Here is a 23134-nt window from a genome sequence, read left to right as displayed (position 1 = left end):
TCGGTGAGCTAGAAAACCGAGTGTGTAGAGAAGTTCCGGCTTCCAAACCGAGTGTGTAGAGATAGTGGAAATCTCTTCGAGGTGAGGAGCGAAGACGTAGGTCAAGGGTTGACCGAACTCCGTGATCATATCTTGTGTTTGAGTTTGCTTTGTGTATAGTTATTTTGTGCTAGTAATTTACATTATTGCTCATAACTCACATTGTACATCTATCCTGCAAGAATAATTTGTTAATAAGTTTTAATCGACATTAATATCTAATAAGTTTTGTCCTTTTTGCATGTTCTGATGCTTTCGTGGGGTGTTTTTGTAACATTTGACTTTTAAGGGTGTATTTTGTAATTTTAAAAACTTTTATGATGTTTTCTTGCAAAGCTCATAATTTTCAACTGATTTTTGTAATTTATAAATTATTATCTTTTCATTATTTGTAAGTTTTAATTTTCAGACATTTTTAAATTTTGCTCTTTTAGGGTGTTTATTAAAACTGCTAGGGGTTTTTTACAAATTTTAAAATTTTCATGGTCCTGTTTATCAGGTATAGATTTTGTACTGTTTGCATGTTTTAATTTTTCTGGTGTGTTTTCTGTAATATTTTAACTTTTTGAGGTTGTTTTTTACAACTTTTTAAACTATAGGGTGTTTTTGGCAAATTTTAAAAGTTTTATTGTGTTGCTTATAAGTTATAGATTTTGTAACGTTTGGAGGTTTTGATATTTCTGAGGTATATTTATGTAAAACTCAACTCTTTAAGGGTGTAATTTGCAAAATTTGAAACTTTCAAGGTCTTTTCTGTACATTTTAAAATTTTCATGGTACTGTTCGAAGTTTACAGGTTTTGTACTGCTTTTGCGAGTTTTTATATCTTCAGGACTTAAGCAGTAAAGTTTTGAACTATTGAGGATGTAATTCTAGTTTTCGAACCGTTCAGGGTGTTTTCTGCGAATTAGAAAGTTTTGGGGCATTTTCTGTAAATTACAAATATTGTATGTAGTATATGGATTTTGTTTTGTTTATGTAAATTACAAATGTCGTGTGAATTACAGGTGTTGTATGTAATTTATGGATATTGTTTTGTTTACCGTATTTTTATTAGTTTTGAAGATGAATGGTAAATCGGTTAAAGTTAAACGGGTGAACGGATTGACCCGATTATAACCCGATTAAACGTGTTTGTGACCCGACTAGTCGGATCGTGTCGGGTCAGCTCCGATAAATTGCCACCCCCTCCAATTAAATCTCCGGCCGCAGTGCTTGAGGGAGACGACATGGAAGGCCGGAAAGGCGAGGTGTGCATCTTTCTTTTCCCCCTGTTTACCTTACTTTTGTTATTGTTATTAACTTATCATTGTTATTATTATTGTTATTATTATTAACGATATAAGGAGGCTATGCAGATTCAGGAAGAACTCAGAAAGATGTACGCCAAAATTATTTATCTGAGCCGGAAATTCCGTTCCCTGGAATCTCTAAATAGATGGCTTGAGGAGGCGGAAGGCGTTCGCCGAACGGAATATTCACGTCTCATTGAAGAATCTGCCCAGCGCTGTTACGATGACCCACCTGACCAGAAGGTAACAGTCAGTTTTAAATATTTCATATCGACATGATCCATCAACTATTGATCCCGCTAATTTATGGGAAACGAAAAATCTTTTTTTTTTTTTTTTTTTTTTTTTTTGGGTCTCCAAATTGATTGATGAAGCGACAGAACATTTCAGCATGGCGAGGATCTTTCAAAAATATTGGACTCCCGGGGTAGTACCGGTACTCACTTAAGCTCGCATAATTTTATGTTACTCAAATAGAAGGTTGTCGTTGTAGGGAGAAATTGATACTAAACTTAAGGAGATTGAAGTTGAGGATGATCCGTTAATGACTATTCGCCTCGAAATCGAGGTTTGCATCTTCTTCGGCAACAAATTTTTTTTTTTTTTTTTTTTTTTTTTTGCAGGTCTCCAAATTGATTGATGAAGCGACAGAACATTTCAGCATGGCGAGGATCTTTCAAAAATATTGGACTCCCGGGGTAGTACCGGTACTCACTTAAGCTCGCATAATTTTATGTTACTCAAATAGAAGGTTGTCGTTGTAGGGAGAAATTGATACTAAACTTAAGGAGATTGAAGTTGAGGATGATCCGTTAATGACTATTCGCCTCGAAATCGAGGTTTGCATCTTCTTCGGCAACACCACGTCTAATTAATGGGTTTGTTACATGTCGATCTAACTTTTCATGGATCATTGTCCAACCCTTTTAGGATTTCAAGACGGTGGACCGAAAACTACGGATAGAGTGTGAACTGAGCCCAGACCGGGAAAGGCTCCCCTTTCTCTTGTTCCTCCTCGAGGATGACTTTTGTGACTTGGTATGTGCTGCATGTATAGTCTTATTTTCTCTTCTTTTGACTTGCAATAGAATCCAGGCACACCCCCCACTTGTCACATCGGGTGGGCGTGGGGTCTATTGTTTGTGAGTCGGCAGCTCGTTTTGTCAGGCGAGTCTTTACACCAACATAGAATCAATGCGCGCTACCCATATGTATGTTATGAATTCTAATTTACTCTTATCATAGACCAGCCTCACTCCCTACTCTGCATCTTATCTCTATTAATCACCGTGGCTCTTCCTCTTGATGAAATATTCTTCTCAATATTGTCACTCCCCAATTCCCGAAATATTACAATGACAACACCCAACTCTTTCAGCGACATATGCATAAGGAAGGAACACACCTCTTGGACACACTAAACATCTCGGAAATCCAACCCAAGTAATAAACATGCAAATGTTTTTACGACCAAAACACCCCACTCCTTTTGTTTCCACTGATTTTTCCGCGGTCTTACTATGTTGTGTCTGTTTTCTTTTTTGCAAGTTCTTTTTCGCCGCATTATTTTCGACTCCTTTTTTCCATGGCTTTTGTTTTTGTCTTTATATTCCTCCGCAAAGATAATGCTTAAAAGATTGGCGCCGTTGCTGCTCTCTTCTAGCGTAGATGAAAGTCCACGAGATGCTCTTTTACAATGCTTCTTCCAATGGTGTATATTTTCCTCTAACTTGTCATATCTTGACCTTTATTTTACTTACCAAATCAATGTCGTACGTTGAACTTGAATTTTTAAGATTACTAGTTGAGATGCACGTGTAATGCACGTGATTGAATATCATGATTATTTTAATTGATAAAAATAGAGTAAAAATATAAAAAAAATACAGTTTTTTTGTGGGATTGATCATCAACTCAATGATTTCTCTCTCAAATAAAATATTATTATTATTTTCTTCAACCCAAACCGTTGTCACATGTTCTACTATTTGTGAGTTATAAACACATTAATCTAGTACAACATCTCTATTTAATAGTATCTTGAAATCTTCAAAAGATGGGTGATCATTCAATTCGCAAAGAAATTTTGTATATGAATTTACTTGCAATATATGTCTGTTAAACTTTTAGTTGTGGTTTGACTCATATTCAAGTTAACTTTTAGCTATGATTTCACTCATATTTATATTATCTAATATTCTCATTCAATTTTATAACTCATTTTCTATATCATAAAAGTAAAACTGAAAGCATGAAGAATTATTATCTTGTGAAATTAGAGCGGGGAGATTATGATATATTTCGCTATGTGCTCTAAAATAAAAATTTCTTTTTCTTTAATGCAAGGTCTCTATCAAATCTTACCCCAAGCGATGTGAATGAAAAATAATATTGTAACTCATTTGCCTAGGACAATTATATTGTATATAAGACATATAGCTCATCTGGAATATCAACATCTACTAAGTGAATTTTGTTGTTGTGAGAGCAACATATTAGAGCTCGTAGTTAAACTTTTTAGCTCTATAAAAGACATAAGAATTTTCGTTGGTAACGTCTTCCCTACGTTCAAACACGACCTTTGGCAGTTATGTGGCCACGTGGCGTGCACAAATCTCAAGAAAACTATCATTTTCTTAACTTCCGAGACAGTTGTAAGTGTCTCGGAAGTTTCCGAGATAGTTGTAACTGTCTCAGAAACTGTTGGTTCCCTTTCATGCATCTGGGATGTGTTTTACACCTCAAAACTTGTGTGATGCCCTTCTTGTGCATTCTCAAGTTGATCTTTAGCTTTGGATGATCCTTTGCAACTTAGATGATGATGTTTATCATCTTCTCTACGCCTTGAGCTACGTACGATTATTATAGGTAATTTTTAACGCCTACAGATACCCCATTCAAAGTATTTCAGTCTTGATCTTTTATAGAGGAGTCTAGAATACTTGGATATGATACACTCCTACTTTGATTCGTCGATTTCTTCGTATTTCACATAGATTTAATAATATATACTTTAGTTCAACTCAAACATTGGCTTGAAGCTATTTAGAGTGAGGTCATTTCTACGCTAGAATGGTAATATAGTGATTACATAGTCCAAAAGTCAAAGAAGAAATTTCTATAAAGAAAAAATAATTTAATATGTTAAATTAACAACTAATTTATACAATATACATGGACAGTTCAGATAGCTATAGAAAGTAATGTATATATCGTAATAAAAATTTCATAGTGAGTGACCAACTACAATCATCCTAATTTAAGCATAAATAATTATTATTTTAGTTACTAATTTGATAAGCGTAACTATAGAATAAATTTCAAGCAAAAAATAGGAATTGAGATTGGATTATCCTGTAGGTAAATAAATAAATGTTATTATAGCTGTTGTTTATATTAAATTTAAAAGTAATAATTTAAAATTATTAAGCACTAAATATTAGCTCATGTGAGAAAGTAAAATAATCCATGACCTATATACATATATTAAAATTATTAAGCACTAAATATTAGCTCATGTGAGAAAGTAAAATAATCCATGACCTATATACATATATAGTCAATCAATCAAATGTATTAAAATTATGATGACCATAGTCAAACTTATATGATAGGTTCACATTAAATATAATTTAAAAAAATAGTACATTAAAGTTAATATTTTTAACCACTATATTGATTGTTTGAATTTTTTACATATATAAGTTATACTGCCTAGGAATAGTGATGTGCACACTTAATTATGGCCTAATAATCTTAAGAATAACTTACTCTTCAATATCATTATTAATTAAAGTATCTATGCATTACACTAAAAGCACAATGAAAATTTAGAAAACTACAAAATAAACACCCTCAAAAGTTTTAAAAATTATAAAAATACCCTAAAATCTTGTAATTTACACACAAAATTATTAAACATTACATTGAAATTAAGGAATTACAAAAAATTATTGAAAATTTTCAACCTTTGGAGGTGTAATTTGCAATGTGCTGAATTTCAAATTTAATAGATTTTTAATTAGTTATGTTCTTTTCAAAAATGTTATGGATAATATTGAACATGAAAAGTTTTTTCTAAACTTACTTTTAAAGGGTGTATGATATTTTTTATAAAATTTTAACTTTCTAGGGGTTAGTAATTATGTATATTCATTTTAATGTCTATAAGTTAGAAATTATTATGGTGTATTTTCATAAATTATAAAATTTAGGGCCTTTTGTAATTTTTTAAACATATGGGCCTTTTCTACAGATTGTAAATTATTTATAGACTATTTATAATTCCTATGCTTTTAATTTACTAATGAGTATGAAATTCTCAGGGTGTTTTTTGTAAATTTTGAATTTTAAAGGTTTCTTTGTAATTTTTGAAACTTTAAGGGTGTTTTGTATAAATTATAAATTATGTAGGGAATATTTATAATTCTTATATTTTTAATGTAGTGTTAGGTTGAAAATTATCAGGTTTTTTGTAAATTTAACAATTTTGAGAGGGTTTTATTTTGTAATTTGTAAAAAGTTCAGAGTATTTATTGTAAATTCCATAAATTTTTGGTGGTTTATGTTATTTGTAGGTTTTTAGTGTGTTTATAGGTTTAAAATCTTTAAAGTGCTTTTTATAAATTTTAAATTTTTAGGGGTGTTTTTGTAATTTTTAAAACTTACAAGATATTTTTTCCAAAGTCAAAAACCTTCAGTTTCTCGCTAGCATATATGTTTTTCAGATTTCTCACTGAATTAAAGTAAACTTTATAATTTTTAAGAAGTTTTAATAAAATTTTGAATTTGTAGGGGTGTTTTTGCAATTTAAAAAACTTGGAGAATATTTTTTACCAAGTTCAAAATTGTTTAGATGCTGGCTAGCATATGTTATTTAGATTTCTCTACGAACTGAAATGAGTAAAGGATTTGAATTATATGAAATGTATCTCTTTTATCCAATAACATGTTAAGTCTCATTATGAGTAGGATAAATCATTTAGTTACGAATTCTAAGAAGATTTGATAATTAAAACAGATTAGGATAATAATGTAATATTTAAAAAAGTTAAGCGTAATATTGACCATGGAAAGATTTTCCCGAACGCGTACTTTTAAAGGTAGTATGATTTTTTATTTCTAAGTGAACTTTTGACTGGGAGGTGGTTGCTTGAAAAAAAAACCCACGTATGTGGTTCATGCGTCAATTGAAATTTAAAGGTAGTTTTTGTATGAGTACCCTACTTTTAAGATTGTTTGTAGGAGAAAAAATTAATTTTTAATGTTGCTAAAATCATTATTTGGACTTGTTGAATTTTAAAGAATAACCCTCGGAATTATCACCTCTATTGTTTTTTTTTTTTTTTTGCTTTTTGCAGGTTGATAATTATTTGCATGATGCAAAAGCCTACCGTTCAGCTAGAATGGAGGAAATAAAAAGGGAGCCAGAACTTTTATATTTGGTGGTATGTCTTTTGATATTAAGAGTGCTAGTCTTTTCACCCGTGCCAAACTATGGCTATGAATTTCGTATTTATTACAGAGCTATCTCTATAATTCCCCACTATTTGTGTCCTCATGTAAGTACTAGTCTTTTGACCCGTGCTAGGAACGGGCTACGGATTTCTTATTTATTACAGAACTTCCCCTATAATTTACCCCACATTCCCCGCTTTTGGTGTCCTCATGTAAGTATACACAGTTCTAAATTATGAATTTAATTATTAAAGAAATTTTAAATATTAAACTCATTACAATTGTATCTGCACTTATAAAACGACGTTCTAAATTATGAATTACCTTATAAAACATGTAACTGTTTCTTTGCTTCTTCTTTTATTTAACATGGTACCATTATAACCTGTTCAAGATCCACAATATGGAGTGGAGATGAATGTAACAGTCCGCTACAAATGCAAACAGATATAGTTTTGCTCATCTTTTTCCTATTTATGTGGAAAATTCTTCTATTTTATTTTATTTTAGAGTCAGTTTACACCCTAAAGTTTAACCAACTTCAGCTTTGATACCCTGCAAGTTAAAGTTTGCTCAAATAATAGCCCCAAGTTTCACCCTCTTTAACTTCGCTAACCCAATTTTATTGCTTTTGAACTTTGTATGACCTCGAACCCCTAAAAAGTAATATTTCAGTTTACCCAAACTTTAATGATAGGAATTATTTTCAAAATGCAAACTTAATCAGAATGTTGAACTTGCTACCTCAATTACCAAATTACTATTCATCCAAATATGTATAAAGACACAAATATGATATAAAAATTTCGAAAATTGAAACTGACCTCAGTGTTACCATTTCCCAAGTAAAATTGGCATCAAACGAAATTGCGCAGGGTGGAGAGGAGGAAAGCGGACTTCATGTAGATGTTTGCATATTTGCTCGTGAGTCTTAGTTAAAATAGAAAAAATTGAGGGGAAAAGGAGAGAATTTATTTTGTTCAAAATTTTTTCAAGGGATTTATTTAAAGCCTATACCATAGCGATCACATGGAGTCGATCGTGGTCCGTTGGTTTTCTTGCTTTTGATAATATATTTTTCTATTTTGTTTTCTGTGACAATAGGTAGATATGTACTAAAGAGAGTACAGTATGCAAATAAATTTTGAAAACATGCCCCATAAGTTGATGTTTCTGTATGGTGGAGTTTGTTTTGACGTTGTCTGCTATTTCTAGACTATTTTTTTAATAAGTAATGTTTCAGTTCAATCTGTTTAATCTATTTATCCCCTTGTTTAGTTCTTATTTTAGGCTTAGGTTTGGCCCTATTTTCATCTTGGGGATAAAAGTGGTTGGCATTGGCCCAACTTTTCCTAGGCCAAAAAATTGCCTCTAAACTAGTACTTTCAACACCCACTTGGTTTACAAAAGAACTAGTTTAGAACAGAACTGGGCAAGGTTTGATCCTGCCCTTGTTTTGTAAGGATTGCCAAACATACCCTTGGTATCTTGTAGTATTGGGAAGCTCAAAAATTTGCTTCATCCATGATATAGCAGGTTCCAGAGGGCAGGCAAAGATCTACCAAAGAACATGTCCCTTGTCGTGAGCTTTCAAAGATGTATTTCACAGCATACAGTCAGCTGTCTAGCTTGGTGGATGCTGTTGATGCTTTGATTGATGCAACATCTCGGAATATTCTGAGGCTACAAAAGACTAGCAAAAAAATTTTGCTGGTTAAATTATTGGCACATAACCTGCATCACGTACGAGTAAATGAGGTTCTTACAAAAGTAGATTTTTGGCCTCCACTACTGACACTTTATCCTTTTGCAGCTTCTTACTCCTATTGTTGAGCTCAGACTTGATCTCTGTTTAAGCATAGGGATTTTCCGTGAAGATTGTGAATCTCGGTTGAGATTAAATAGGTTACAATCTAGAGAGGTATTAATTAATGTAAATATTATATATATTTCAACATTAAGCATATGCTTTTATCTTCAAGCTATTTGTTTGTGAACTGTTTCAGGTAATGAAAACTAGTTTGGAAGACTATTTTAACTTGAAGGCAGAGCTTACTAATAAAGAGAGAAGAATGGTATGCATCTTCAATATGCTCATCAAATGGTTTGTTATCAACCCTTACTTCTAAATGTCCAATTTCATAGGTTCGTCATAGGGTACAAACAGTAAGAGGACTTGTAGGTGATAAGGTTGGAGCGTATGAAGCTGAAGAGTACTTAATCCTGTTAACAAAGGAGTATGATGCAAAGGTACCTAGTATCAGAAAAATAGCAGTTAACTTTTTGTGCATCTAACAACTAACACACATATAGAACACAATATTAATTGTTCCTTTGCATAGTCTTTTACTGTATATTCTAGAATCTGGACTTCTTTTCAAGTCCATCTTGTCTGCATATTTATTACCTATGATGATTTTCTTTATTTAAGTACATCAAATGTTCGAGGCGACAGCCCACTTGAACGTAGAACAACGATCTGTAGTGGTCCGCATTCAAGAATATTCTCGAGTACAAACCTTTCATTATTTTACGTTGATAATTGCCTTTTTATCTGCTTGTGAATATTCAATACATATCACGTTTCAGACATTGAGGCTGGTGTTGCATGGGTGAGAACTGTTACATACACTGTAATATCCTATATCCATGTAGTTAGGAACTCTTTCAGTACTTTCTTGCACTTGTTAGACGCATAAGAAATGGTTTTCTAACATCGATACTACCATAAGATTCTAATTAAGAATCCTTCTGGAAAATCAACATAACTGCTCAAAGCTTACTAAATCACCCCATATAAATTAGCTAATATTTTAGTAGAGAGAACTCTAAAGCCTACAATATTATCTATTTTTCTAACATAAGGAGAGGAAACTATCCAATTGGTCCTTCACTTTTTGGGCTTAGCACATACTATGAGGTAACATGAACTTTGAATACTTACAATAGTATCTATTTTTCTAACATAAACAGAGGAAACTATACTATCTAGTTGGTCCTTCACTTTTTGGCCTAAACACATACTATTACGTAACTGCCCTCTTCATTTACAGCTTGAAGACTGTCACTTGTACGCTGGAAATTCCTAATAGAAAGCATTTAGACTTGTGCTCATGTAATTAAGCAAAGTATTTCAACATAGAGCTACTTTATCTAGATCCTAGAGTTCTGCATTTTCAACAAAAAACTTAAGCTCTTGCATTACCACTTTTGAATTAATTTGAAAGAAAGGAAAAAACATACACAAAATGATATGTTTTTCCTATTAGAAGTTCTATTTTAAGAAAAGAAATACGGGATTAACAAATTATCCTTTAACCTCTGAAGATCTTACATGAAAATTTAATTTATTGAAAAACACATCAATAAAGACTTGAACTTTTAGGGGATAAAGTTTATATATGCTTTTAGTGCAGGTCAATGAGTAACCATTCCTTAGAAATTTAGAAAGTTCATTATTGCTGCCCATTCAAAGAGGCCCAACTGTTGCATCCTTTATGCATCATGTTCTTAAAGCTAGACCAATGTGGAGATCTTAAACATGGCAAATTAAAATTATTTGTTTCACATAGCGATGTGAAACTCCAAATTATTGAGCTAAAATAAAGAGACTGAGCTTGGTTTAGAAACCTCATTGATATCCTTTCTGTTATATATGTTTATTTTTTGTTCCTAAATGTTTGGTGTTTCTTTTGTATTATTAGACTTTATAGGCTTTATTTGTGATCAGTTATGTCCATACAAATCTAAGGATTATAAATAGAGAGAGTTTATAACTTAATCCCTTTGCTACAACTTAACCAACCCTAAATAAATATTCACGATCTTAACCAGCGGGGCATGCCTAATGAAGTCTATGTAGATAGGCATACTGAATTTTATTATTCATATTAGCTTGTCAAATATCTAGCTCTTGATAGGTATTACCCTGTAGAGGGAGAAGCTTTTTGGTTGAGTTTATATATTTAGTACCGATCTCAATGTTCTGGTTGACTCTCAAAAATAAGGATATTATCATGATGTACAAGTATGAATGATACTCTTCTAGTTGTATGGATAGCTGAAGGAAATGCAACCAAGGACTATTTTAAATGTTTAAAACACCTTCAAATAAAACCTGTCAAGTTTATCTAGCATCGCAGACATCATAAAAAAATTGGAGAGGTAAAAGATTTGTTCTCGAGTCACTTTAATCTATTAACCGTGGAGCATATTGAGCATATTCTATGAAGATCATCAATCTACTTTACAAGCAAAAAAATTATTCTATTATATTACTTAATTAATATAATATGTTATAAAAATTTTGTATCTTTTATGAGTGCTGTTAGCAAGGTTGATGATAGCGGATAGCGTCGCGTCGCGGCGAGCTACCGCTAAGGCTATTTCGGGCTATTGCGGCAAAATAGCGGCAAATAACGCACGGTCAAAAGATATACAAGATGAATGAAAAAATATATATTTGTGAACTTTCACATAGAAAATCTCTCTTTGCAAGTTTGTTAACATTTCAATAGTCATATGCACATTTATGAGTTACTATAAAATAGAAATAAATAATTGAGAAAGATTGCACATCAAATACAAATTTTTTTACTGTTAAAATAGCTACAATAAAATAGCTAAGATACAATTGATTTTTTACTGTTAATTCATATATTTACATCAAGTTGCAACCTACATACAATTAATTTTTTACTGTTAATATATTATGCCACAATTATTTTTTTGAAGTTAAAATAGCTACAGTAAAAAAGAGAAAAATAACCGGTGGTTCCAACTTACCTGAGGAGAAAAAAACAAAGAATGATGAAATGGCTACAGGAAAACGAAAGCTGGAGAAGAAAAAACAAAGAGCTACATGGAAAAGAAAAAAAAAACTATTGCTAATGGCCTGCTGCTGCCGAGTGGAGAAAAAACTAAAGCTAGAAAGCAAAAGAAAAAACAAAGAGGAGAAAAGAAAAAAAACTGGAAAACGAAATCTCTTACCTTGCGCTGTCGATCGTCGTCGTCGCCCGTCAGATGTCGTCGTTGCCGTGGCCTGCTGCTACCGAGTCGGGAGAACGGAGGTGGAGGTGGAGGCGGAGATGAGAGGGAGGCAAATGGGATAAGAAGAGGCGGTTAGGGCTTGGGTCGGGATTCAGAGGCGAGAGAGAGATAGAGAGAGGTTATTATGCATTCGGGTTTTGGGTTCGCGTCAGTGTCGGGTAGAAAAATTAACAAAAATAAAAAGTGTTTAGCAGTTAAAAGCGCTTTTAAGCGCTAAACAACGCTACTTACACGCTATCAACCGCTTTTCTAGTGAAAAGCGGTTTTCCCCGTCTTGACACCTCGCGAGCACGGTAAGCGGAGTGGTTCAGCCCCGCTTCCGCGAATAGCGGCGCTATAGCCTCGCTATTCGCCGCTTTTAACAACCATGACTGTTAGGACCTAAAAATGGGACATGTTGAGGGGACAAGTGAGGTGGTATACTGAGATGGCGATGAGATGTCTCAATATTAATGTAACATTGAATTATTAGTAAAGGTAATTTTGTCGATAAAACTATCCCTTATTATTTGCTCCGAACTCAATAGAATCCTTTGTCTCAGTATCCTGCTTCCTCGCCTACGTTGCTGAGGGTAGTTTGAAGACAGAATGAATAAAGTCAGATAGAACAAGATTACATTGGTTCCGCAGCGAGCCCATGAAGGATTAAGAAAAAAGAATCCAACTTTGATTGGCTTGATGTGATCTGACCATTAAAGGAGACTTTTTTTTGTATTTCTCAATGTTGAATTGAAATCTTCTCGACCCAACAAGGTCGTTCTTTTTCAATATTTCTTGATATGACCCACCAGCTTCCTCTAATCTTAGATTAATTATGGAACCAACAACAATTTTTACTCATTATATATTTCTCTTTTGCTTCAATGATTTGAGGAATTAATTTCACTTGTTGATTAATGTTTTCATTTATGAGACATTCTATTTGATTATTGATCTTATGATGGACCCTACTGCCATTTGACCAAAACCTTATTTCCTTCCACATTGCTGATGCTGATTAGGTGATTTTGGAAAAAACGAATTACTAGAGCGAGTCATTCCGGTTTGTTTCTTTGATTAGTTCAATTCACATTGGAAAAACATTATGTTAAATGAATAAATCTTGTACTCTTTCATCAGCAGCAGGGGGATACTAAAAAAAGTGCAAAAACAAAAAGAAGGAAGAAGAGAAAATGAGCTTAACTTTCAAGTCAGCTTGGATTATTAAAGTTGTTATTAAATTTGAAAATTTTCTTTCCGCGTCCCCTGTTCATATAAGTTGTCCAATTTTTTTGGTCTAAAATGAATTATTCATCTTTAGTTATTAATAATAGTTCATTAATAATAATTTATTAATGAACTAATAATATAGTAATGATATCACAATATTTATTTAATAAATAAATATGGTATGCTATTATCTAATTAATATAATATCTCATAATATATTTATAATATGTAATGTAACATATTAGTATTATATTTTGCAAGGTTTTAAATATCGGATATCGGGGAAATATCGGATGACCAAAATTCATATCGGATTGCGGATATCGGGGAAATATCGGGGATATGTGGTAAATATCGGAATGCCATAATGAATGTTTGCATACATAGTATAATGCATTAAAATATAATCTTAACATATGTAATGAAATTTAAGCATACAAAATATGAATAATATATGTTTAGGATCACTAATCAACCTTCTAAAATAAACAAAAGTACAAAGCAACATTGCAACATTCGATCTGCTTTTTTTAGGGCAAAATGTCATTTAATATAATGAGAAAATCTTGATATCTCGTCCAAAAATTCCAAACACGGTATATTATTTTGCAACAAGCTATATAAAAAGATATATTGGTCCACATATCGGCTAATATATCGGCCATATCGGGGATTTATCACTCAAAATAGCCAAAAAGCGGTAAAGGATATTTAAAGACCATATCGGTTGCGGCAAGCCCTGTAAAAGGATATATCGGGGGATATATCGGGCCATGTCGGGGATATTTAAAACAATGATATTTTGTTGTATAGGAATAACAATAGTTAATAATTAATAACTCCTCTAAAAACTAAAATATTACGTAGTAAAATATGTAAATATTCATAGTAGATAATTATAATATATTATTATACAATATAAAATAGTAGCATGTTTATATGAACAATAATTAGATATATGAATATTTTGAAGATAATATTTCATAGTTATATTATTCTAATATAATTTATTAAAAATATATTACATATATATTGCAATATATAATATTGTAATACATATAATATACAATATGTATAATATATAATTTTGTAACATATTAGCGACAACATATTATAATTTGTATATATTAAATTAATAAGATGTTTAATAATAGTGATATAAAGTGTCAAATAGTCCGTGATGTTTTTGAACACTTCTAGAGAAAAAACGATTGTGTTTGAATTTGCTACAAAACAATCACCACACCCAAATATATCCATTAATATCCAATTTATTTTTGCTTCCAACCCAATGTTCAGGAATCCATTTATTTTCCAAAATGGGTCAAAATGCTGTGGCAAGTAAAATATGATAAATATTAAGTTCATTAAAAGCTGATGATTAAGTTTTTGAGGCTGCTTCCTGTGGTTAATTATTAATTTGCATCAGTTGTTTGCACTAGAAAAGACACTACATAATCCTATAGGTTTCAACTAAGAAGACCCAACAATTTAAATTTTTTGGGAGCAAAAGAAGAAAGCATTCATGACATTCGTTGGTAGCTTCACTATACATTGATATCAATTTTAAATCCTTATTTTGTGCCATTGTTTTTGGGACTATGGCTTTCAAGTTTCAATGTGTACATTATCTCCTTTAAAGAACTTCTGAGAACATAATAACAAATCCAAACTAAAGTAGAGAACATATGAGAATTAGAATTTGGATTCGGAGAGAAATAAGAGGGAGGATGATTTTTGTAGAGGCCTTTGGATTTGGAATTAGGAAAGAAAAATTTTGGGAGTTTGTTCATTCAGGAAGGGGATGTGGTGGTACTATTACAGCAATCCATACTCTTCCTCGCCCATAGCCACCCTCCCTCATTGCTCATCTCATCGGATATAGGAAAAAGGATTGGGAGCGCAAGGAAAAACAGACATGTATAAAGGATAATAGAGGGTATAAAGGAAAATGGAATGTGAATAAATTCTTACCTTAAAATTATGAGAAAGAAGGTACTATTAAGGATAATAGAGGGTATAAAGGAAAATGGAATATATTCACAGACCTTCTATACAATGTGTTTGTTGGGGGGATTGTTTAAAGAAAGTAATAGAGTAATCTTAAGCAAGTTCCTGCACTTGCTCTAATAGTCCTTGTGAAAAAGGTGGAACAACGAACATTTTGTCCACCTTGTTGAGAAGATTCATGCTATTATTATTTTGTCATCAAGATTGCAACTTCCTAATTTATTGCTCCACCTTGTTGAGAAGATTCATGCTATTATTATTTTGTCATCAAGATTGCAACTTCCTAATTTATTGCATTGATTATTATACAATTGTGGAAAAGTAGATGCATTTTGAAACTTATCTGGTATTGATTTCTGCATTCGTAATTCCTAAACAAAATACTACGATGGCTGCATTTGGATTGCAAATATCAGTCCTGTTAATGATTTTTTTATTGTTGTTCTTTTGCAGATTAATAAAGTTCTATATCAAGTAGGATTGCTTGAAGAAGTTTGGTTGGGAGACTGCTTGAAGAAGTTTGGTTGGGAGACTGCTTGAGATCTCATTTTGTGAAATAGTTGCTGGTAACTAACTTCCCTTTTTTTTCTTATGGGCCTTCACTATTGATTCCATCCACAGAACCTGACAACGGAATAGTTTAACCACTTGGTTTGTTTGAAAGGATTCAATAAGCTAATAATTAAGTAGTATCCATCCTTCCAGATTGGTGGACTAGTGTGGATGAGTTTCACAAAGAGGGCGGGTATAAGGGAAGAACTGACACGGTGCGAAGGTTGGATTGCATTAAGATTAACCATGGGAGTTGTTTGATTAAAGTTCAAGCACGTAAAATTTGAGGTAAAAAAATTTTTGATTAAAAATAAGATTTGAGTGGCTACCCTAGTTTTAAAGGAAACAAAAATTGGATAAAAAGTTATTTTATCCTTCTAGGAAGATGGATCGGTTATAATATAAGAGAATCCTTATAATTTAGGAAAATAAAATTTGATATTTAGATGAGGAATGTCCTTTGTAAAGCTCGTAGGTTTGTATTTGTTAACAAAACTCTATAAAGAATCCCTATGATTTTGGAAAATTATTTCTGATATTATAAGGTTTTAAAAGGATGAACTTTTGGGTGTGTGGGGGGGCGTCCTTTCTGAAAAGATTCAAAATCATATTAACTATAGTCTTCATTAGAACTTTAACTTTAGAGAGAGTTACTTTTTTCTTATATACATTGGTTTCAGTTGTGTATGTTTAGGAGAGAAATTTGTTTCGTAAATGAAAATATTATTTGCAAAATTAATTGCAAAACTAATTACATTAAACTACCAGTAAAACTCGAGAGATGCCAAAGTATCTTATAGATGTACTAGAATAATGTAGTCATACACCACTTGTAACCATCATTGTTTTAAATATCCCCTACATGACCCGATATATCCCCCGATATATCTTTTTACAGGGCTTGCCGCAACCGATATGGTCTTTAAATATCCTTTACCGCTTTTTGGCTATTTTGAGTGATAAATCCATGATATGGCCGATATATTAGCCGGTATGTGGACCAATATATCTTTTTATATAGCTTGTTGCAAAATAATATACCGTGTTTGGAATTTTTGGACGAGATATCAAGATTTCCCCATTATATCAAATGACATTTTGCCCTAAAAAAAGCAGATCGAATGTTGCAACGTTGCTTTGTGCTTTTGTTTGTTTTAGAAGGTTGATTAGTGATCCTAAACATATATTGTTCATATTTTGTATGCTTAAATTTTCATTACGTATGTTGAGATTACATTTTAATGCATTATACTATGTATGCAAACATTCATTATGGCATTCCGATATTTACCACATATCCCCAATATTTCCCCGATATCCGCAATCCGATATGAATTTTGGCCATCCGATATTTCCCCGATATCCGATATTTATAACCTTGGTAACCATGCATGCCTGAGAATAACTACAACTTGTAACTAACTATCAATCCATTACGCGGCAGTGCCTCAAGTTTCTCTAGTGATTTATTCTGACATGAGTAAAGTTCGCAATAGATAAACATTCAGACAATTTTAACGCATGCAACATAAGCAAGCAAATCTAGAATTAGATGGATTTAAACCATCTGCATACACGTTAACAAATAAATATCACACTGTGGAATGAGACCCGGAGAAATTTAGTATCACAATATTCTCACGATATCATGAAAGCATTGGCTTAGAGACATATACTGACTATATCACATGTTCGTAAAGAATTTATTAATTACTACCACGTTACCACCTAATCATGTGAATTTAAAAACCGACATCAGTGTTTTATTAAGGAGATTCCTAAAGGATTCATGACATTTGCTGATAGCTTCACTATACATTAATATCAATTTTAAATCCTTATTTTGTGCCATTGTTTTTGGGACTACGGCTTTCAGTGTGTGCATCAGCTCCTTTAAAGAACTTCTGAGAACAGAATAACAAATCCAAAGTAAAGCAGAGAACATATGAGAATTAGAGAGAACATATGAGAATTAGAGTTTGGATGCTGAGAGAAATAGTAGAGGGAGAATGATTTTTGTTGAGTCCTTTGGATTTGGAATTGGGAAAGAAATTTTTTTGGGAGTTTGTTCCTTTGAGAAGGGGATGAGGTGGTACTATCACAGCAATCCATACTCTTCCTCGCCCATAGCTTCCCTCCCTCATTGCTTATCTCATTGGGGATAGGAAAACGCTTAAACTAGGAGTGCAAGGAAAAAAACGACATGTATAATGCATGCCGAAATTTTCATGCCCTTTTCAATAAACCAAATTCTTACCTTAAAATTATGAGAAAGAAAGTACTATAAAGGATAATAGAGAGTATAAAGGGAAAATGGAATATATTCACAGACCTTCTATATAATGTATTTGTTGGGGGGATTGTTTAAAGAAAGTAATAGAGTAATCTTAAGCAAGTTCTTGCAGACTTGCACTTGCTTTGTTGGGGGGATTGTTTAAAGAAAGTAATAGAGTAATCTTAAGCAAGTTCTTGCAGACTTGCACTTGCTCCGATGGTCCTTGTGAAAATGGTGGAACAACGAGCATTATATCCACCTTGTTGAGAAGAGTCATGTTACTATTAGTTTTTCATCAAGTTTGCAACTTCGTAATTTATTACATTGATTATTATATAATTGTGGAATAGTAGGTGCATCTTGACACTTAGTTTATATTGTTTTATGCGACTGTAATTCCTAAACCAAATACTGTGATGGCTTCATTCGGATTGCAAATATCAGTCCTATTATTAATTTTTTATTATTGATCTTTTGCATATTGATGAAGTTCTATGTCAAGTAGGATTGCTGGAAGAAGGTTGGTTGGGAGACTATTTGAGATCTCATATTGTGAAATAGTTACTGGTAACTACCATTTTTGTTTCTTGTGGGCCTTCACTATTGATTCAATCCACAGAACCTAGCAACGGAATAGTTTAACCACTTGGTTTGTTTGAAAGGATTCAATAGGCTAATAATTAAGTAGTATCCATCCTTCCTAGATTGGTGGACTAGTGTGGATGTGTTTCACAAAGAGGGTGGGCATAAGGGAAGAACTGACATGGTGCGAAGGTTGGATTGCATTAAGATTAATCATGAGGATTGTTTGATTAAAGTTCAAGCACATAAAATTTTAGGTTAAAAAAATCTGATTAAAAATTAGATTTGAGTAGCTAATGCTACGAAAAGTCCCTAGTCTTTAAGGGCCTGTTTGGATTTGTAGGGGGTGAAGGGAAGTTAAGGGAAACTGGGTGAGAGAATGGAAGGGAAGGAAAGGGAGTTCCCTTCCCCTTGGTTACAACCCAATTTGGGAGGTAACATATTTTACACTATTAGGAGGTGAACCAAGGGGAATCAGGGTGAATTAACTTCACCTCCTAAATGTTCCCAAACAATGTGAATGGAGGTGAATGGTTCCCCTAACTTCCCTTCACCCTCATTCCCCTCAATCCAAACAAGCCCTAAGGAAACAAAAATTTTGGATAAAAAATTTATTTTATCTTTTTAGGAAGAAGTTGGATTGATTAAAATATGAGAGAATCATTATAATTTAGGAAAATGAAATTTGATATTTAGATGAGGAGTGTTCTTTGTAAAGTTGGTAGGTTTGTATTTGTTAACAAAACTCTATAAAGAATCCCCGTAATTTAGGAAAATTACTTCTGAGTATCGTAAGGTTTTAAAAAGATGGAACTTTTAGGCTGTGGGGCGTCCTTTTTGAAAATATTCAAATTCATATTAACTATAGTCTATATTACAACTTCAAATTTAGAGAGAGTTACTTTTTTTCTTATATACATTAGTTTCAGTTGTGTATGTTCGGGAGAGAAATTTGTTTTGTAAATGAAAATATTATTTGCAAACTTAATTCCAAAACTAATTACATTAATCTACCAGTAAAACTCGAGAGATACGAAAGTATCTTATAGATGGTACTAGAATAATGTAGTCATACACCACCTGTAACCATGCATGACTGAGAATAACTACAACTTGTAACTAACTATTAATCCATTATGTGGCAGGGCCTCAAGTTTCTCTAGTGATTTATTCTAACATGAGTAAAGTTCGCAATAGATAAACATTCAGACAATTTTAACATATGCAACATAAGCAAGCAAATCTAGAATTAGATGAATTTAAACCATCTGCATACATGTTAACAAATAAATATCACACTGTGGAATGAGACCTTGAGAAATTTAGTATCACAATATTCTCACAATATCATGAAAGCATGTGAATCTAAAAACCGACATCTGTGTTTTATTAAGGAGATTTCGAACATGCACCAGCATTATAATTCTGGAAGAATTGGACGTTGTGAATGGTAATTTAAGAAGAGCAAATTGCAACTGTATTCCATATGAAGATGATCATGAAACACGAGGACAATTGATTAGACAATCTCGTTGAGAACTAACAAAAGACTTTACATATTTAAATGAATGAACAATTGGACAACGAGAATGGAAGTGAACGCTTGACTTCACGAAGAAATCAAGTTAAAAGAGATATCCAAGCCAAACTCCTCTCTTTCTTCTTTTCCTACTGAAGCAAAGAGCTTTTGTTCTCTCTCCTTTTTTTTCATGTGAATAAGTAAATGGCATGATGGGAGGGAGATTTTAAGAGATATTTCGTAAGTGTAAGAGATGGGAGTTTGTCGAGATTTCTTGGGATTAGGTATTTTTCGATTAAGAGGTAAGGAGTTCAAAACCTACGACTTTTATTTGAATTCAAAATCATGAATCCTAATAGTCGGGCCTTTGACATTTGGGGCCCGATTTAATCAATATGACAAACTTACAAGAAGTAGATGATATTCCTTAAATTAGTCATGTTGACTTTTGGTTATATTATCTAAGAAAAGTATAATCAAGGGTCCAAAATTTGCATTTCTTGTTATATAAAAATTTTGAATAATGTGTTACTGTCAAAATTTGTGGCTTTAAAATTATCACATGTGTTTAATGCCACAATGGTCAAAAACCCAGAGTACATGAAAAAGCAATAACAGACAAAATCCCAGGGACAAATAACATACCACAATGGTCAAAAACCCAGAGTACATGAAAAAGCAATAACAGACAAAATCCCAGGGACAAATAACATAAAGACAAAATTTTTAAGTAAGGATGAATGTCCATATTGCATGAAAATGTAATAAGGACAAAATCCCAAGGATAAATACTATAAATACCAAAATCTCGAAGGATGAATGTCGTAAGCGCTAAAACATGGATGTCTCTAAAAGATGAAGCCAAGGATAGTTTACTAAAGCAAAATCACTAAGGTAAATGCTTGAAAGCCCTAGATGAAAACTAACTTCACAGATGAAAACTAACTTCACAAGCTAATTTTACATTATAAATGTTGGACTTTTTATCCCTTATTATAACCTCAAGTGTTCACCAAAGTGTTCTATAAACTAAATTAACTCACGAAATATAATTCATAAACATATCCGTAAAGTATTTCAAATTGAAGTTTGTGTTACATCTATACCATGGAATGAAGTTTGTGTTACATTTATACCATGAAGTTAATAGAATCTGAAGCTTTTATTAGTTGCTATATTCACAATCATGTGTAGCAACCAAATATGTGAATACTTCAACGTTGGATATGCATTGAGATCGCAATTGAAAATTTTATTTGTATTATGTTGTAGAAGCATGCTAGGGGGTGGACATGCTAATTATTGGGCAGGGGTTTTTCATGATATATTCCCCTGATTGTAAAATTTGAGATAGGTTTCTTCCTGATTTCTGTTTGGCTATCTAATATATTAGAGGGGTTTTTGATATAAACATTCGGGGGGTCAATGCTTGTCAATTATACTACAATACAAATTACTGAAAATGCCAGATATTTAAGGTTTGGTTACATGAGCACACTAGGAGTGATCCTTCATGCGGTTGGCTCATTTTATTGGGAATGGTAGTAGTTAAATCAGCTCTAACATGAAATTCTCATGCAAAACAATTAACACATGGATGTCCTTTATTTTGGCTTATATACAGATGCAGTAAACTTAATTGCATTCTTGCAATTGTATTTCGTACTTTGTTGAGATCTTGATGTTCTCATCCATATATTCTTTTCGTGAAATAGTTTGCTCATTCCGTTCTATTTCAAGTAAGAGCAGCTTTGGATCACCTTTTTTTTCATAATACTTAAATGTTTTATCGCTATTTATTGCTTCAATAATTTAGCGGTGTTTTCCCACTACATCTTTTACCACCAATGCAAATTACGTGCTCCTTAGATGTTTAGTCATGACATTCATTGAACGCCTGCTACTATTTTACTTCTGAAGTCACATTTAACAATCAATGTTTATGTTGGCAAAAGCAGCTTTGGATCACCTTTTTTTTCATAATACTTAAATGTTTTATCGCTATTTATTGCTTCAATAATTTAGCGGTGTTTTCCCACTACATCTTTTACCACCAATGCAAATTACGTGCTCCTTAGATGTTTAGTCATGACATTCATTGAACGCGTGCTACTATTTTACTTCTGAAGTCACATTTAACAATCAATGTTTATGTTGGCAAAAACAATAAATGAAATCATTGAGACATTCAGGGGCTGGTATCTTTATTTTAATAAGTTTTATTTATTTGAAGTTCTTTTATGAAGTTCTAATTTTACTTTTTTTATGGTAGGTCTTCGGTTGCAAGATTATTGGATTTTGGCTCCTGTGTCCGTTCAGAGATTGTGATTGTGCTCATATGAAATGCATGTTGGATGTGATTGGGCAGTTCAACTTAGTTATGCGTCACATAGTTAGCAGTTATAGGTGCTCGTTTTGCCATAATCTTCATGACACATTTTGTTAAGTACACATGTTTGTCATTATTGATAAATGAGATTTTACTGGTGTCTTTCTTCCTTTTTCCCATTGGATGATACTTTATTTTATTTGTGGAACCTGGAAGATATATATATATATATATATATATATATATACTTGAATAGCAATTAGGTGGCAGATGCAGTGGGGGACTTGGGTCCTTATGGAGGGTACGTACGTTGCACGTGCTAGCCCCTATGGTTGTTGCACGATGTGAGTTTACACCTGCTTAGATTTCTAAGGCGCTCATTGCTTATTAGTATATGGTGCTTTTCTTTAGAAAATAGTTACAGTAACTTTGTGCAAAACCCCACCAAAGTCGTGTGAAATTTACCCATGTTATTTCATTGACCATGATGCATCACTTCCGAGATCTGAAGTAAGCCATATTTGAAACTGATCATTAGGGCATAAAGTGAGACGATGATGCCTGTTTTAGTTAACATAAAAGGTAAAAACTACACGTAATCGACTTCATAGATATATTCCTTTGTGAAAAAAGGACTGGAGAATCACAAAGAGGCAATTGCAATAGACTCGCCTCGACTTAAATCTGCTGTGAGTGAACTTTCATTGTAACGACAAGTCAAATCTTTTTAGTAGCGATTACTTGTCTGTTGCCAAACTTGTCTCACAAAATTTGTAGATTCATGAATGTAAGGTTGTTAGACGAGCAGATTGTTACCTCAT

At 32.6% G+C, this 23134-nt stretch overlaps 1 protein-coding gene across 5 annotated transcripts; it reads left to right on the top strand.

Moving 5' to 3' along the window:
- LOC109834399 lies at positions 1204–22483 on the top strand. Of its 5 annotated transcripts, none has more exons than XM_020402415.1 (12): positions 1204–1289; positions 1398–1574; positions 1955–2029; positions 2096–2170; positions 2262–2369; positions 6692–6778; positions 8322–8531; positions 8602–8709; positions 8795–8863; positions 8934–9038; positions 15510–15622; positions 22257–22483. In XM_020402415.1, exons 1-11 carry the CDS (start codon positions 1269–1271, stop codon positions 15594–15596), a joined length of 1122 nt encoding a protein of 373 aa, XP_020258004.1. In that variant the 5' UTR covers positions 1204–1268; the 3' UTR covers positions 15597–15622; positions 22257–22483. The 5 variants fall into 5 exon arrangements, with proteins under 5 accessions (XP_020258004.1, XP_020258003.1, XP_020258001.1 ...); XM_020402414.1 differs by having other exon boundaries at positions 1254–1289; positions 1386–1574; positions 8325–8531; XM_020402412.1 differs by having other exon boundaries at positions 1254–1289; positions 1386–1574.

This window comes from Asparagus officinalis, chromosome 3 (genome assembly GCF_001876935.1).
Source record: "Asparagus officinalis chromosome 3, Aspof.V1, whole genome shotgun sequence".
In the NCBI taxonomy this organism is placed as follows: Eukaryota; Viridiplantae; Streptophyta; class Magnoliopsida; order Asparagales; family Asparagaceae; genus Asparagus; species Asparagus officinalis.
Note: the sequence above shows the minus strand (reverse complement) of the source record. Positions and strands in the feature narration are given on the sequence as shown.

Coding starts and splice junctions, on each gene's coding strand:
- LOC109834399 (XM_020402412.1), top strand. CDS start 1,269: ATGGAAGGCCGGAAAGGCGAG. Junction 1,290..1,385: donor TGGAAGGCCGGAAAGGCGAG/GTGTGCATCTTT, acceptor TAACGATATAAG/GAGGCTATGCAGATTCAGGA. Junction 8,864..8,933: donor CTAATAAAGAGAGAAGAATG/GTATGCATCTTC, acceptor CCAATTTCATAG/GTTCGTCATAGGGTACAAAC.